General features: G+C 45.1%; 1 protein-coding gene across 1 annotated transcript in view; it reads right to left on the bottom strand.

The window, feature by feature from the left end:
* stag3 (STAG3 cohesin complex component) overlaps positions 1-17,558 on the bottom strand; it is a 51,862-nt gene that overhangs the window by 27,714 nt on the left and 6,590 nt on the right. Inside the window, exons 4-10 of the mRNA XM_014199154.3 lie at positions 9,644-9,862; positions 7,907-8,003; positions 7,300-7,376; positions 6,835-7,039; positions 6,451-6,602; positions 6,048-6,245; positions 3,396-3,494 (exon numbers count right to left, since the gene is read on the bottom strand). Of these exons, the coding sequence (XP_014054629.3) occupies positions 3,396-3,494; positions 6,048-6,245; positions 6,451-6,602; positions 6,835-7,039; positions 7,300-7,376; positions 7,907-8,003; positions 9,644-9,862 (1,047 nt within the window). The remainder of the gene's footprint in view (positions 1-3,395; positions 3,495-6,047; positions 6,246-6,450; positions 6,603-6,834; positions 7,040-7,299; positions 7,377-7,906; positions 8,004-9,643; positions 9,863-17,558) is intronic.

Raw genomic sequence — 17,558 nt, 5'->3', positions numbered from 1 at the left:
TCGGTGAAAGCACATTTTGCAATATTCTCAGTAGATAGCCCGGCATCACAGGGCTAGCTATTTAGACACCCAGCAAGTTTAGTACTCACCAAAGTCAGATTTACTATAAGAAAAATGTTATTACCTTTGGTGTTCTTCGTCAGAATGCACTCCCAGGACTTCTACTTCAATAACAAATGTTGGTTTGGTTCAAAATAATCCATAGTTTTGTTTGTGCGTTCAAGACACTATCCTAAAGTGTAAATAAGGGTTACGAACATGACGCATTTCGTGACAAAAAAGGTCTAAATATTCCATTACCGTACTTCGAAGCATGTCAACCGCTGTTTAAAATCCATTTTTATGCCATTTTTCTCTTAAAAAAGCGATAATATACCGACCGGGAATCTGCATTTAGGTTCATTTTGTAAGTCGCTCTGGATAAGAGCGTCTGCTAAATGACTTAAATGTAAAATGTAAATGTAAACAGACGAAAGAAAATAAAGCACGGGGTCGACTCGTGCACGCGCCTAAGCCCATAGTACTCTGATCGGCCACTTGCCAAAAGCGATAATGTGTTTCAGCCAGAGGCTGCCTCGATATCGTTCAGCTTTTTCCCGGGCTCTGAGAGCCTATGGGAGCCGTAGGAAGTGTCACGTTAGAGCAAAGATCCTCAGTCTTCAATAAAAAGAGCCCAGATGAACAACAACTTGTCAGACAGGCCACTTCCCATATAGAATCGTCTCAGGTTTTTGCCTGCCATATGAGTTCTGTTATACTCACAGACACCATTCAAACAGTTTTAGAAACTTTAGGGTGTTTTCTATCCAAAGCCAATAATTATATGCATATTCTAGTTACTGGGCAGGAGTAGTAACCAGATTAAATCGGGTATGTTTTTTATCCGGCCGTGTCAATACTGCCCCCTAGCCCTAACAGGTTAACAACAAATTAAGCTTTATTTTGATGTATTGCACTTGTGATTTCATGAAAGTTTAATATTTATAGTATTTCACCGGAAATTGTCGAAATGGGACGGTATTCTCCCACTAATCCGCAAGAAGTTAACCAGGTAGGCCAGTTGAGAACAAGTTCTCATTTACAACAGCGACCTGGCCAAGATAAAGCAAAGTAGTGCAACACAAAACACACAGTTACACATGTGATTAACAAACGTACAGTCAATAACACAATAGAAAAATGAATATACAGTGTGTGCAAATGTAGGAAGATTAGGGAGGTAAGGCACACATGCTGCGGGTGTGTGCTGCTATGGTGACCAGTGAGCTGAGATAATCGTAACAGAATAGCCTGTTGAGACCACATCGGGCGATCACGTCAGCAGTCCAGTCGTGATGGATCGGCGGGGCTCCGTGTCGACAATGAAGGGTCCAGGCCAATTGGCAAAGGAGGTATTGTAGCCCTAGAATTAGCTGGTATATGGGCCTAGCTCGATGCTAGCTCAAGGCTAAATGGTGCTTGCTTCGGGACAGAGGCGTTAGCTAACAGTAGCCACTCGTTTGCAGCTAGCTAGCTGCAATGATCTGGTGTAATGATCCAGAGCGGCAGGTAGAGAGAAGCAGTCCGATATGCTCTGGGTTGATATTGCGCTGTGCAGACTGGCAGGTATTGTCCGAGCTAAGGCTGGCTGGTGACCGAGAAAAAGGTGAAGCCCGCTAGCTGTGGCTAACAAAGACTAGTAGCTAGTTAGCTGGCTAGCTCCTGATGGAAGTTCCAGTTATAAGGAATAAAAATAGCAGATCCGTACCACATTGGGTGAGGCGGGTTGCAGGAAAGTATATTTAGTTCGTAGATAGAATGTGAGATTAAGATATATACAAAAAAGACTGGCTATTTACACGGGATAAAACACGGTTTAAGACAAAGAGAAACGCACACGTCCTACTGCTACGCCTTCTTGGATTCTAATGAATGCGTCTCTGTGTGGAATAAAGGCGGTCCATAGTTTTTTTTCCTCTGGTTGCATATTTAACATGCTGATAGAAATTTGGTAAGAAGGATTTAAGGTTCTCTGCATTAAAGTCCTCGGTCACTAGGAGCGCCGCCTCTGGGTGAGCGTTTTCCTGTTTGCTTATGGTGGAATACAGCTCATTCAGTGCGGTCTTAGTGCCAGCATCAGTCTGTGGTGGTATGTAGAAAGCTACGAAAAATACAGATGAAAACTCGATAGTGTGGTCTACAGCATATCATGAGATACTTTACCTCAGGCGAGCAAAACCTTGAGACTTCCTTAGATATCGTGCACCAGCTGTTATTTACAAAAATACATAGTCCGCCGCCCCTTGTCTTACCAGACGCCGCTGTTCTGTCCTGCCGATACAGCGTAGAACCAGCCAGCTGTATGTTGATAATGTCGTCGTTCAGCCACAACTCCGTGAAGCATAAGATATTACAGTTTTGAATGTCCCGTTGGTAGTTTAATCTTCCACGTAGGTCATAGATTTCATTTTCCAAAGATTGCACGTTTGCTAGCAGAATGGAAGGAAGTGGGGGTTTATTAGATCACCTACGGATTCTCAGAAGGCAGCCCGCCGCCCTCTGGCCCCTTTTTCTTCGCCTTCTCTTCACGCAAATGACGGGGATCTGGGTCCGTTCCCGGGGAAGCAGTATTTCATTCACGTCGGGCTCGTTAAAGGAAAAAAAGGATTCTGCCAGTCCGTAGTGAGTAGTCCCAGTTCTGATGCCCAGAAGTTATTTTCGGTCATAAGAGACGGTAGCAGCAACATTATGTACAAAATAAGTAAAAAAATAAGTTACAAACAATGCAAAGAAACTAAAAAGAAAACAAAAAACAAAACACAATTGGTTAGGAATACGTAAAACGTCAGCCTTGTTCTCCGGCGCCATCTTTTACTGTTTTTTTGCCATGGGATATCTGGTATCGTAGCATCGTGATACTGGAATCATGACAACCCTACCACAAATGGTTACCACAAACTGGGACAGAGAGGGTGAAAATACCACTGCAAATGGCTATTGTTTAGAGGTATAGTTGATATGGTGACGTAACCTGCATCCTGTATTGTGAGTGTCCAAAATGCGAGGGCACACACACACACACACACACACACACACACACACACACACACACACACACACACACACACACACACCCCCACACACACACACACACACACACACACACACACACACACACACACACACACACACACGCTTAGTGATGGTGGAGTGCCCACCTAAGGACGGACACATTGAAAGATGACAGTGAAGGACAGAAAAAACTGTGGGAGACTGACAAAAACAAAGGGGGAGAGAGAGAGAGAAAGAACGAGAGAGAAACAAAGAGCGAGAGAGAAACAGATAAAGAAACAGAAAGAGATAGAGCATCTCTTTATCTGGAGAGACCAGATAAAGAGATGCAGAGGGAGACCTACCTTAAACCTGCTGGTGAAAAGCTCTAGGCGTCCAATTAAGTCCTTCTCTTTGTAGAGGCCCTGCAGGGCCCGCACACACTGCAGACGCACTGAGCCTTGCTGTGGGGGAAGAGCACACTCTCACACCACATGCAACACATTCTTGCACTGTTTACTTTCAATCTGGATAAATAGACACCATATCATTGTCATCTTTCAAAGCAAATTTGTAAGATATTCCACTAGATAGAATGTTTGTGGCTAATAGACCATTTAGACAGGGAAAATATCACCCCGAGTGTGCCTGTGTTGCGTGTAGTGTGCCGCGGTATTATCGCTTACCAAAACTTCATGATACCAACATTTTAGAATACCGTAGTATCGTTTCATATACTACCAACTTTTTCGGCCCTACCGATCTATAGAACCCGCTGGCGCCTGTTATAAAATGCTTATAAAGTCAATTGTTTATACGTTCAACTTAAATTATTTTAAGCAACGAGCAACTAGTCTCTTGTATGCACCTGTCTAATAATATCCACTTTACTTTCATGCACATCTCACGTGCGGCAGCTGTTATCAGCCAGCCGCATCCCCTTCCAGCCATCACTCACCTGCTTCATCTTCCAGCCATCACTCACATGCCTCCCCTTCCAGCCATCACCACCTGCTTCCCCTTCCAGCCATCACTCACCTACCTCCCCTTCCAGGCACCTGCTACCTGCTTCATCTTCCAGACATCACTCACCTGCCTCCCCTTCCAGCCATCACCACCTGCTTCCCCTTCCAGCCATCACTCACCTGCCTCCCCTTCCAGCCATCACCACCTATTTCCCCTTCCAGCCATCACACACCTGCTTCCCCTTCCAGCCATCACTTACCTGCCTCCCCTTCCAGCCATCACTCACCTGCTTCATCTTCCAGCCATCACTCACCTGCCTCCCCTTCCAGCCATCACCACCTGTTTACCCTTCCAGCCATCACCACCTGCTTCCCCTTCCAGCCATCACTCACCTGCCTCCCCTTCCAGCCATCACCACCTGCTTCCCCTTCCAGCCACCACTCACCTGCTTCTCCTTCCAGCCATCACTCACCTGCTTCCCCTTCCAGCCATCACTCACCTGCTTTTCTCTGTCCACTTGTTGTGCATCTATTCTTCCATCAGTTTTTAAAATATAATTTTAGCCGTGGTGGCGATGGGGGATGTAGACCCTGGTCAGTCTTCTGTTGTAACATTTGATACATTGGAGCAGCAAGCAGAGCTAGCAGTTGATACATTGTATATAATTTATTCCCTGGCATAACCAAGAGCACAGGCCAGTCTGATAGGCGTTGCAAGTTCACTGTCACGCAGCAGTGCCAGAAAGGAAAAACAGATTTGCGACAGGCATGCTTGCAGCTTGGCACAGCAAGAAAGAAGAAGGGTCTGCTACTCATGAGATGTTGTTGAAAGGTAGGATTCATATAGGGCTAACTCTAGTCATATAGGGCTAACTATAGTCATATAGGGGCTAACTATAGTCATATAGGGGCTAACTCTAGTCATATAGGGGCTAACTCTAGTCATATAGGGGCTAACTCTAGTCATATAGGGGCTAACTCTAGTCATATAGGGGCTAACTCTAGTCATATAGGGGCTAACTCTAGTCATATAGGGGCTAACTCTAGTCATATAGGGGCTAACTCTAGTCATATAGGGGCTAACTCTAGTCATATAGGGGCTAACTCTAGTCATATAGGGGCTAACTCTAGTCATATAGGGGCTAACTCTAGTCATATAGGGGCTAACTCTAGTCATATAGGGGCTAACTCTAGTCATATAGGGGCTAACTCTAGTCATATAGGGGCTAACTATAGTCATATAGGGGCTAACTATAGTCATATAGGGGCTAACTATAGTCATATAGGGATTAACTATATTCATATAGAACTCACTATAGTCAGATAAGGGCTCCCGAGTGGCGCAACGGTCTAAGGCACTGTACCTCGGTGCTTGAGGCGTCACTACAGACATCCTGGTTCGATTCCAGGCTGTATCACAAGCGGCCGTGATTGGGAGTCCCATAGGGCGGCGCACAATTGACCCATAAAAACAAGGCTAACTATAGTCGTATAAGGCTAACTATATCAAAAATATATCTCTTTCTGGTGCTACTTACATTCTATTTGCAGTGTGTATGTTTGTTGGGAGAAAGTTGTGTGTGTTTATGAGAGAAAGGGAGACAGAAAGAGTGTGTGAGGGAGGTAGTGTGTTTAATGAGAGAGTAGAGGTTTCATGCAATGTTTTCCCCTTACTGACACAATGACATGCAGATCATTATGCATGTATATTCCTTCCTCCCATTCCTCCAGCCAAATTACAGCTAGGCCTTTGCAAATATCAGCAAATTAGCGATTCTATGCAGTATTCTATTATAAAGTGAAAAGTTTGAAGTTATTTTCAACGTGTTGTATTGGGTATTAGTGTGAATATCAGTGGCAGGTTTTTTGTGTAGCACATGCGCTTAACGTTTTGAAAATGGGAACAAGCGTCTGGGGGACAGGGTGAACAGCACGCTAGGCCACTGTTTTTTTTTTTACTCCTCGGTATCGTGATACTTGGCCTGTTATTGTATCATTAGTAAAATGTTGCTATCGTGACAACACTAGTTGGGCGTCTGTCTGCCTGCCCACCTTGTCGTGCAGGGTCCAGCCCAGGTACTTGAGATATCCGTCGTTGAGGAAGTCTCCGGGGTTTTCGCGGAGCCACACGCCCATCTCCTCGATACATACGGCCCTGATCTCAGCTACACGGTCCCGGTAGCGGTGCACAAACACACCCCGAAACGTAGCATTCATCATGGAGGACAGCTCCTCCTGGTGCTCCCGCAGCTACACACACACACACACACACACACACACACACACACACACACACACACACACACACACACACACACACACACACACACACACACACACACACACACACACACACACACACACACACACACACACAAGAGAGAATGAACAGAATGTGTAGGGATGTGCTGAAGATGAGCCGAATCAGGGTGTGTGTGTGTGTGGCGCGCGTTACCTCGCTGATGGTGGCCTGTAGTTCCTCCAGCCTCTCTGAGGCTCTGTGTTCGGCACGCTTGCTCCTCTCCACGTCGTACCGTCTCTGGGTGGTCTTAATCTGGGCAAACACCATCACTGCTACCTCCACTATACCAGTCATCAGCTTCATCGCTAGGGGGAGGGGACACAGTTACATACAGGAATGGACACACAGGGCCAGACATATGCCCCAAAATATGGTCATGCACACAGACAGACAGACAGACAGACAGACAGACCCACCGACCGACCGACCCACCGACCGACCCACCGAGCTGGTAAATACATTGAACCAATGAGTGTGTGCTGGGACTCAACAAAAACACTACTGTGGTCAATATGCGGTGGCTGTCCCGTGTCTCACCGATGAGGGTGCTGGTGTGTCTGAAGGCCCTGACCTGGGAGTCAGACAGGCCGGTGAGCAGGGCCAGCAGGGCGGAGAAGAGGTACTCGTCGTAGAGAAGGCTGTTCTGGCAGGAGCGCACCAGCACCTGCACAAACTCACACACGCCAGCCCGGAACTTACGCCACTGGGGGCCAGGGGAGCACAGGGGGTAGTTCACAGAGTCCTGTGTTGGGGAGGAGAGTAGGAGATATGAGGGATAAAAATATCTCCTTAGTTTTGGGCTCAATGTTGTGTAAATTAGCTGTGGGAAATATAATTGAATAACATTGTTCCAAAGAAATAATAATGATATCATTCATATAAAGCTTTTCTCAAACCCAGGGCACTTTACTTGAGCCGCAAAGAGATAAGTGTAAAACACAATAAAAAAAACTCTAAAGTTCAACTCTGACTTGGTCCCAAAAGGTGTTCCTGCTCTCTCACCTCATTGAACTCTTTGGTCAGTGTGCTGATGATCTCAGCGTTCTGCATGCCGTCAAACATCTCTCTGCTCACCACACCTAAGGAGGAGGGTTGTGTTCATTAGACAAGAAACGGACGAAAGCGACTACCTGGACTTATCCGTTAAGAAAAGCTCATTTTCATTTTGTGTTGCAAAACATTTTTAAACGTTTTCCATTGCATCCTAATAACACAACCCTGGTGAGGAGAATCAAAGCTGACATCACCTGGCCCTAGCATACAAGCAGTTCATTTTCTCTAAACATGAAACGCTAACACAAACTAATATTTGTTAATGAACAAAAAATTGGATGTGAAACCCAGTGCTAAATACATGATGTGTTTTAAACCTCCATCCCCCATAACTTTCTTCATCAGTCTTTCATCCATCCATAGACCAGTGTAAGTATACACTGAAATGACAGGCCGCTTGACGCTGGTCCTTGCATTGTTAGCCGGCCCAGAAATCAATAGACAGAGTGCTAATCAATGGCTTTTCTGGGGATCAGGTTAAAAGAAAATCCAGTGACCCCAGACCCCAATCACCCCCTGCCCTCTCCGTCTCTCAGACACCCTTGCAACCCCTGACCTTTGCAGCCACAGCACTGAACGATGAAGTTGATGAGCTCCAGTAGGCCTGCCTCCCGGTCCTGCTTGTAGCCGTCTAGCCACTCGTCCACCACCGCCTGGAGATTGACAGGGAGGCCACAGCCAATGAGGGGAGAGCAGCGTACAAAGTCCAAACTGTCATCATTATGTGGCGATTACAGTTACTCCTTTCTTACCAGTTAACGCCCTCCTCCCTTCCTTTTTAATTATCATTCCCTAAACCGAAATGGGTATATACACTGTCATCCCTTTCCCCTTTAACCTCTAACCATATTTTCTGTCTATCATCTTCTCCCGCGCAGTCTCTCCAACTCCCTAGGACAGCAGAGTATAAGCAGAGAAGGGCTGTACCTGACTAAAAAAAAATCTTAGTCGACCGAAAGTCGTCTGTTCTTTTAAAAGTGTATTTTTCCACATACAGCCTATGTGTTTGAATAAGATCAACTGTATGCATTAAGCTTATGGTTTGATGAAATAAGACAAATGCCTCAAGAGGGCGCAAGAGATCTTGATAACCAGAAGAAAAAAAGTTTAACCTGACCCAACTATTCTCCTCTCTCTCCTGCTGGCTTTTGCAGATTCTGCCATTACTCTCCTGAAGTTGCCGGTAATAGGCTACACGAGGAGTCGGCAACCTTTTTCATGTTGAATGACAATTTATCTTACCAGTTCTACCGATCTGTGTGCCAGTTATGTTTTTCATATGCACATTTTCGTGACAGTTTCATTGAACTTATAATAACGTCTTCATATCTCAAAATCATTGTCATGTGGTTAATAAAAATTCTATCCAAATCTAAATGATACAAACCTAAAAAGTAACTTCTATTGCCATTGTCAACTATGTAAAAATTGCCTACATAAAGCCAACAAATAAAAACGTTGCTGACACTAATGTACTTCTCCTTTTGCTCAGTTGTGCATCGGGGCCTCCCACACCTCTTTCTATTCTAGTTAGTCAGTTTGCGTTGTTCTGTGAAGGGAGTAGTACACCACGTTGTATGAGATTTTCCGTTTCTTGGCTATTTCTCGTCTGGAATAGCCTTCATTTCTCAGAACAAGGATAGACTGACGAGTTTCAGAAGAAAGTTCTTTGTTTCTGGCCATTTTGAGCCTGTAATCAAACCCACAAATGCTGATGCTCCACATACTCAACTAGTCTAAAGGCCAGATGTATTGCTTCTTTAATCAGGACAACAGTTTTCGCCTGTGCTGACATAATTGCTAATGATCAATTAGCCTTTTAAAATGATAAACTTGGCTTAATTAGCTAACACAACGAGCCATTGGAACACAGGAGTGACGGTTGCTGATAATGGGCCTCTGTACGCCTATGTAGATATTCCATAACAAATCTGCCGTTTCCAGCTACAATAGTCATTTACAACATTAATGTCTACACTGTATTTCTGACCAATTTGATGTTATTTTAAATGGACAAAAAAATGTGCTTTCCTTTAAAAAACAAGGACATTTCTAAGTGACTCCATGAGAAGCCTTCATTGACCATGAGCTGTCAATCATTGACTATGTGACCCAAAGGCTCTCCTACCTCTCTACATCAAAGGGCCTTAGTAGGGTCAGATCTGTCAGCTAACGACAGTGCATGATAATCACCCCCATTCTGGGCTGTAAAGGCTTCATTTCCCCGTCATCCCTCCCACTACCTATTGTCTTTTTTTCTCCCCCCACACCAATACCTCACTCCCTCTCTCACCACCATAGCACTCTTTCCAGACCTCACAGCCTCATACATATCCCCAGCGCTCATGCCCTGGTTCCCCCTCCTCTCTCGCTCTCGCCTGGGGGAGCCGAGCTGCCTGGTTCTCCCCAGGGAAGGCTGCGGTGGCTGAGGGGAACGGGCTGGTGGGGTGGAGGTGGTGCTGGGATTTGGGCTGGCCTGGGATGCAGCTTTACGCCTAGGTCTCTTGGGTGGCTGGGGATAAAAGAGAAAAAACAAAGGGTTCAAAAGGCTATTGTGAGTGAATTAATGTAATTCTATGAATAGTGTAGTTAGTGTTGGTGCTCCCCCCAAAACAGTTTATGTAGCTCTATAATATCTAAACAAACAGATGTTACAGTGAGTGGGTTAGCTATGTCTTCGTTGGGAAAAAATGATGGCACCTGCTTAACTTTCATAGTGGTGGCTATGTCTGAATCTGTGTGTGTCAGTGTAGGCTGCTGAGGGGAGGACGGCTCATAATAATGGCTGGAAAGGAGCGAATGGAATGGAACCCATGTGTTTGATGTATTTTATATAGGGATGGGCATTTTACCTTTTTTGACTGTTCGAGTACTCACATGATTTTTGATTTGTTTCCCCAGAGTACTCTACTCAAAGAAAAAAAAAGGAAGCTATAAAAAGCTACTTTTAAGGGCCTCCCGAGTGGTGCAGCGGTCTAAGGCACTGCATTGCAGTGCTTGAGGCGTCACTACAGACCTGGGTTCGATCCCGGGCTGTGTTGCAGACGGCCGCGACCGGGAGATCCATGAGGCGGTGCACAATTGGCCCAGCATTGTTCGTGTTAGGGGAGGGTTTGGCCGGCCGGGATGTCCTTGTCACATCGTACTCTAGCGACTCTTGTGGTGAGCCGGCGCATGGACGCTGACACGGTCGGCAGTTGTACAGTGTTTCCTTCGACACATTGGTGCGGCTGGCTTCCGGGTTAAGCGAGCAGTGTGTCAAGAAACAGTGCGGCTTGGCAGGGTCATGTTTCTGAGGATTCTCGACCTTCGCCTATCCCGAGTCCGTATGGGAGTTGCAGCAATGGGACAAGACCGTAACTACCAATTGGGGAGAAAAAGGGCCCCAAAAAATATAACTGGAAAAAATATTTGTACATTTATCTACATTTCTCTGGCTAGCTAAAGGAGAATTCGATCCAGCTAGCAAGATACTTAGCAATGCTAATAATACTTGTTCCACCACACTTTCTCCCTCACCTCAAACTTTACAAATGCCAGTTGTTTTTCGGTTACAGCTCATGAAGTACACTTCATCACCTTCTCACCCCCCGTCTCCGTGGTCAGGCTTCTCACCTACCTCTTCATTATCGTTCAGGGGACGCAATGCTGTAACTGGCAAACTGCCTTTGCACTCTCTGCTGTCTTTCCAGAGCGCACACTGATTCTGTAACTAACAAATTGGTTGTCTCTTCTCTCCTCAGTCGTGTGCTGCATTCTGTTGTTATGTGAACGATTGGCTGTGCCTTGGATACAGCCAGAATTGTTCCCAACGCACATCACTCATTCGCTTACACCCAGAAGTGATCCAAAGCCCCCCCCCCTTATTTTCGACAGACAGACGTTTTGATTGAGTTTATTATGCCTGTTCCTTGGAATTTTGTAAATGGATTAACAATTCTAAATTGAACACTGCATGGGGATGAATTATGGCCAAGACAATCTATTTGGTGAGTAGGCCTAGGCTTAATGATTCTGATGAAAATAAGCTCTTTGTCTTTATCAAACTAATGTTTTTGCATATTTTCAGTGTGGAAAATGTCTATGTTTAGGGGTAATAGCCTAGGCCAGGGATCATCAACTAGATTCAACCACGGGACGATTTTTTTAGCAGTTGGTCGGGGGGATAACATGACAACGGAAAATGTGTAGACTGCAAATTGACGCAAGGAGCCCAAACAGATATAATGTTTGACTAAAACATAATCATTTCAAACCTTGCTTACATTTCTATACAAACACGTCTCTCTATTAAATGTGGGAATACTTGGTAACAGATTTCATAAATTAAAATCACTTGGAGCTGATTTCCTGGTGTATTTATAGTCAATATGACGACATAGATATTCAGCTAGCGGGATATACACTGCACCGGAAAGATAGAACAGCACACTCCGGTAAGACGAGGGGGGGGGGGGGGGTCTCTGCATATTTGTAAACAACAGCTGGTGCACAAATTCTAAGGAAGTCTCTAGATTTTGCTCGCCTGAAGTAGAGTACAGTCATGGCCAAAAGTTTTGAGAATGACACTAATATTAATTTTCACAAAGTCTGCAGCCTCAGTTTGTATGATGGCAATTTGCATATACCCCAGAATGTTATGAAGAGTGATCAGATGAATTGCAATTAATTGCAAAGTCCCTCTTTGCCATGCAAATGAACTGAATCCCCCAAAAACATTTCCACTGCATTTCAGCCCTGCCACAAAAGGACCAGCTGACATCATGTCAGTGATTCTCTCGTTAACACAAGTGTGAGTGTTGACGAGGAAAATGCTCGAGATCACTCTGTCATGCTGATTGAGTTCGAATAACAGACTGGAAGCTTCAAAAGGAGGATGGTGCTTGGAATCATTGTTCTTCCTCTGTCAATCATGGTTACCTGCAAAGAAACACGTGCCGTCATCATTGCTTTGCACAAAAAGGGCTTCAAAGGCAAGGATATTGCTGCTAGTACATTTACATTTAAGTCATTTAGCAGACGCTCTTATCCAGAGCGACTTACAAATTGGTGCATTCACCTTATGATATAGTAAGATTGCAACTAAATCAACACTTTATCAGATCTTCAAGAACTTCAAGGAGAGTGGTTCAATTGTTGTGAAGAAGGCTTCAGAGCGCCCAAGAAAGTCCAGCAAGCGCCAGGACCGTCTCCTAAAGTTGATTCAGCTGCGGGATCGGGGCACCACCAGTACAGCGCTTGCTCAGGAATGGCAGCAGGCAGGTATGAGTGCATCTGCACGCACAGTGAGGCAAAGACTTTTGGAGGATGGCCTGGTGTCAAGAAGGGCAGCAAAGAAGCCACTTCTCTCCAGGAAAAACATCAGGGACATATATTCTGCAAAAGGTACAGGGATTGGACTGCTGAGGACTGGGGTAAAGTGAATGAATCCACTTTCCGATTGTTTGGGGCATTCGTAAAAAATCCTGTCCGGAGAAGGTGAGCGCTACCATCAGTCCTGTGTCATGCCAACAGTAAAGCATCCTGAGACAATTCATGTGTGGGGTTGCTTCTCAGCCAAGGGAGTGGGCTCACTCACAATTTTGCCTAAGAACACAGCCATGAATAAAGAATGGTACCAACACATCCTCCGAGAGCAACTTCTCCCAACCATCCAGGAACAGTTTGGTGACGAACAATGCCTTTTCCAGCATGATGGAGCACCTTGCCATAAGGCAAAAGTGATAACTAAATGGCTCGGGGAACAAATTATGACAAACTCCAAGCATTGATTATGCAAGAATGGGCTGCCATCAGTCAGGATGTGGCCCAGAAGTTAATTGACAGTATGCCAGGGCGGATTGCAGAGGTCTTGAAAAAGAATGGTCAACACTGCAAATATTGACTCTTTGCATCAACTTCATGTAATTGTCAATAAAAGCCTTTGACACTTATGAAATGCTTGTAATTATACTTCAATATTCCATAGTAACATTTGACCAAAATATCTAAAGACACTAGGCAGCAGACTTTCTGAAAATTAATATTTGTCATACCTAAAACTTTTGGCCTCGACTGTATATTGTGATAAATTGCAGGCCAAACTACTTGCCTAGAGAGTTTTCAGCTATACTTTTCGTGGCTGTTTATTTACCACCACAGACAGATGCTTGCAGTAAGACCGCACTCAGTCAGCTGTATAAGGCAATAAGCAAACAGGAAACCACTCACCCAGAGGCAGCGCTCCTTGTGGCCGGAGACTTTAATGCAAGGAAACTTAAATCAGGTCTACCAAATTTCGATCAACATGTTAAATGTGCAACCACAGGGAAAAAAATTATACTGTGTACTCCACACACAGAGAGGCGTACAAAGCTCTCTCTCGCCCTCCATTTGGTAAAGCCGACCACAACTCTATCCTCCTGATTCCTGGTTACAAGCATAAATTAAAGCAGGAAGCACCAGTGACTCGGTCTATAAAAAAGTGGTCAGATGAAGCAGATGCTAAACTACAGGACTGTTTTGCTAGCACAGACTGGAACATGTTCCGGGATTCTTCCGATGGCATTGAGGAGTACACCACATCAGTCACTGGCTTTATCAATAAGTGCATCGAGGACGTCGTCCCCACAGTGACTGCACGTACATACCACAACCAAAAGCTATGGATTACAGGCAACATTCGCACTAAGCTAAAGGGTAGAGCTGCCGCTTTCAAGGTGCGGGACTCTAACGCGGAAGCTTACAAGAAATCCTGCTATGCCCTGCGACGAACCATCAAACAGGCAAAGCGTCAATACAGGGCTAAGATTGAATCATACTACACCGGCTCCGACGCTCGTCTTATGTGGCAGGGCTTGCAAACTACTACAGACTACAAAGGGAAGCAAAGCCGCGAGCTGCCCAGTGACACGAGCCTACCAGAGGAGCTAAATCACTTCTATGCTCGCTTCAAGGCAAGCAACACTGAGGCATGCATGAGAGCATCAGCTGTTCCGGACCACTGTGTGATCACGCTCTCCGTAGCCGACGTGAGTAAGACCTTTAAACAGGTCAACATTCACAAGGCTGCGGGGCCAGACGGATTACCAGGACGTATGCTCCGGGCATGTGCTGACCAACTGGCATGTGTCATCATTGACATTCATTGACTACATGTCAGCGTTCAACAACATAGTACCCTCAAAGCTCATCACTAAGCTTAGGATCCTGGGACTAAACACCTCCCTCTGCAACTGGATCCTGGACATCCTGATGGGCCGCTCCAGGTGGTGAGGGTAGGTAGCAACACATCTGCCAACCTGATCCTCAACACTGGAGCTCCCCAGGGGTGCATGCTCAGTCCCCTCCTGTACTCCCTGTTCACCCACGACCGCATGGCCAGGCACGACTCCAACACCATCATTAAGTTTGCAGACGACACAACAGTGGTAGGCCTGATCACCGACAACGACGAGACAGCCTATTGGGAGGAAGTCAGAGACGTGGCCGGGTGGTGCCAGAATAACAACCTATCCCTCAACGTAACCAAGACTAAGGAGATTATTGTGGAATACAGAAAAAGAAGGACCGAGCACGCCCCCATTCTCATCGACGGGGCTGTAGTGGAGCAGGTTGAGAGCTTGAAGTTCCTTGGTGTCCACATTAACAACAAACTAGAATGGTCCAAACACACCAAGACAGTCGTGAAGAGGGCACGACAAAGCCTATTCCCCCTCAGGAAACTTAAAAGATTTTGCATGGGTCCTGAGATCCTCAATAGGTTCTACAGCTGCAACATCGAGAGCATCCTGACTGGTTGCATCACTGGGGCTAAGCTGCCTGCCATCCAGGACCTCTACACCAGGCGGTGTCAGAGGAAGGCCCTAAAAATTGTCAAAGACCCCAGCCACCCCAGTCATAGACTGTTCTCTCTACTACCGCATGGCAAGCGGTACCGGAGTGCCAAGTCTAGGACAAAAAGGCTTCTCAACAGTTTTTACCCCCAAGCCATAAGACTCCTGAACAGGTAATCAAATGGCTACCCGGACTACTTGCATTGGTGTGTCCCCCCAACCCTCTTTTTACGCTGCTGCTACTCTGTGTTTATCATACCGTAATTTCCAGACTATTAAGCGCACCTGAATATAATCCGCATCCACTGAATTTTTTAAAAAGTATTATTTTGAACATAAATAAGCCGCACATGTCTATAAGCCGCAGGTGCCTACCGGTACATTGAAACAAATTAACTTTACACAGGCTTTAACGAAACACGGCTTGTAACAAAAATAAATAGGCTTTAACGAAGCACGGCTTGTAACAAAAATAAATAGGCTTTAACGAAACACGGCTTGTAACAAAAATAAATAGGCTTTAACGAAACACGGCTTGTAACAAAAAATTTGCAGTAAACAGTAGCCTACCAAGAAAGTCAGTGGTCACCATCTTCCTCCTCCTGTGCACTGAAACCATCTCCTTCGGTGTCAGAGTTGAATAGCCTCAGAATTGCTTCATCCGATATTGGATCGTTTTCATTGTCGCTCTCGTCACTTTCATCCGGAGACAAATCCCCCGCTGAGCCCTCTTCAACATGCATCAGTCCAGCCTTTCGAAACCCGTTGATGATAGTGGATTTTTTGACAATGCTCCACGCTGTCAGGACCCACTGGCAGACTTGACCATAAGTTGCTCTTCGCATGCGGCCCGTTTTAGTGAAGGATTTCTCCCCACTTGTCATCCAAGCCTCCCGCTGAACACGGAGCGCCACCTTAAATGCACGATTTACACTGATGTCGAGTGGCTGCAAATACTTTGTTGTACCCCCAGGAATCAGGGTGACAAAATGACTACCGTAATCTGAATGATGGGAAGTTTGAGAGCGCTCGATTTAATCTAAAAAAGTTGCGGCTTATAGTCCGGAAATTACGGTATATGCATAGTCACTTTAACTATACATTCATGTACATACTACCTGAATTGGGCCGACCAACCGGTGCTCCCGCACATTGGCTAACCGGGCTATCTGCATTGTGTCCCGCCACCCACCACCCGCCAACCCCTCTTTTACGCTACTGCTACTCTCTGTTCATCATATATGCATAGTCACTTTAACCATATGTACATACTACCTCAATCAGCCTGACTAACCGGTGTCTGTATGTAGCCTCGCTACTGTATATAGCCTGTATTTTTACTGTTGTTTTATTTCTTTACTTACCTATTGTTCACCTAACACCTTTTTTTGCACTATTGGTTAGAGCCTGTAAGTAAGCATTTCACTGTAAGGTCTACACCTGTTGTATTCCGCGCACGTGACAAATAAAGTTTGATTTGATATTATGTCCAACAATGAAAATTCCACCCCAAATTGTGTATTTAAATCTTTTTGCAGAGAAAACTTGGGCCAACTAAAACCACCTGCGGGCCAAATTCGGCCTGCCAGTTGGGGAATGTTTTTTATTCTTTTAATTTCATTTCACCTTTATTTAACTAGGCAAGCCCATCCCTAATCATGCCCATCCCTAATTTTATGCCTTTACAATAGTCACGCTACTGCTATTTTACTGCTGCTATTTAATTACTTGTTACTTTATTCTCTTATTCTTATCCATATTTTTTTTAAACTGCATTGTGGGTTAGGGGCTTGTAAGTAAGCATTTCAATGTAAGGTCTACACCTGTTGTATTCGGCACATGTGACCAATAAAATTTGACTTGAAGTCAGTTAAGAACAAATTCTTATTTACAATGACGGCCTACCCCGGCCAAATTCGGACGACTCTGGGCCAATTGTGCGCCGCCCTATGGGACTCCCAATCACGGCCTGATGTGATGCAGCCTCGAAACCTGGCCTAGGCTAACCAATTCTAAATTCCACTAGCAGTTCACAAAGTAGGGTTGTCACTTAAGTTAGTTAGCACAGCCACAAAGTCATAAATCCTGCCTGTTTCTACAATTTTACTTCTTAAAATCTGATTTGAAACCTAATCCTAACATTAACCACGCTGCTTTTTGAAAACAAAAATGTACCAAAAAGCACAGATTTGTAGTAGAAGATAGTGCAAAGTAGAAATAGAGATAATGGGGTGCAAAGGACCAAAATAAAATAAATAAAATAAATAAATGCAGTAGGGGAAGAGGTAGTTGTTTGGGCTAAATTATAGATGGGCTATGTACAGGTACAGTGATCTGTGAGCTGCTCTGGCAGCTGGTGCTTAAAGCTAGTGAGGGAGATAAGTGTTTCCAGTT

Source organism: Salmo salar, chromosome 05 (genome assembly GCF_965601325.2).
Source record: "Salmo salar chromosome 05, fSalSal1, whole genome shotgun sequence".
Taxonomy (NCBI): Eukaryota; Metazoa; Chordata; class Actinopteri; order Salmoniformes; family Salmonidae; genus Salmo; species Salmo salar.
This window is presented reverse-complemented; position numbering and strand designations above follow the sequence as displayed.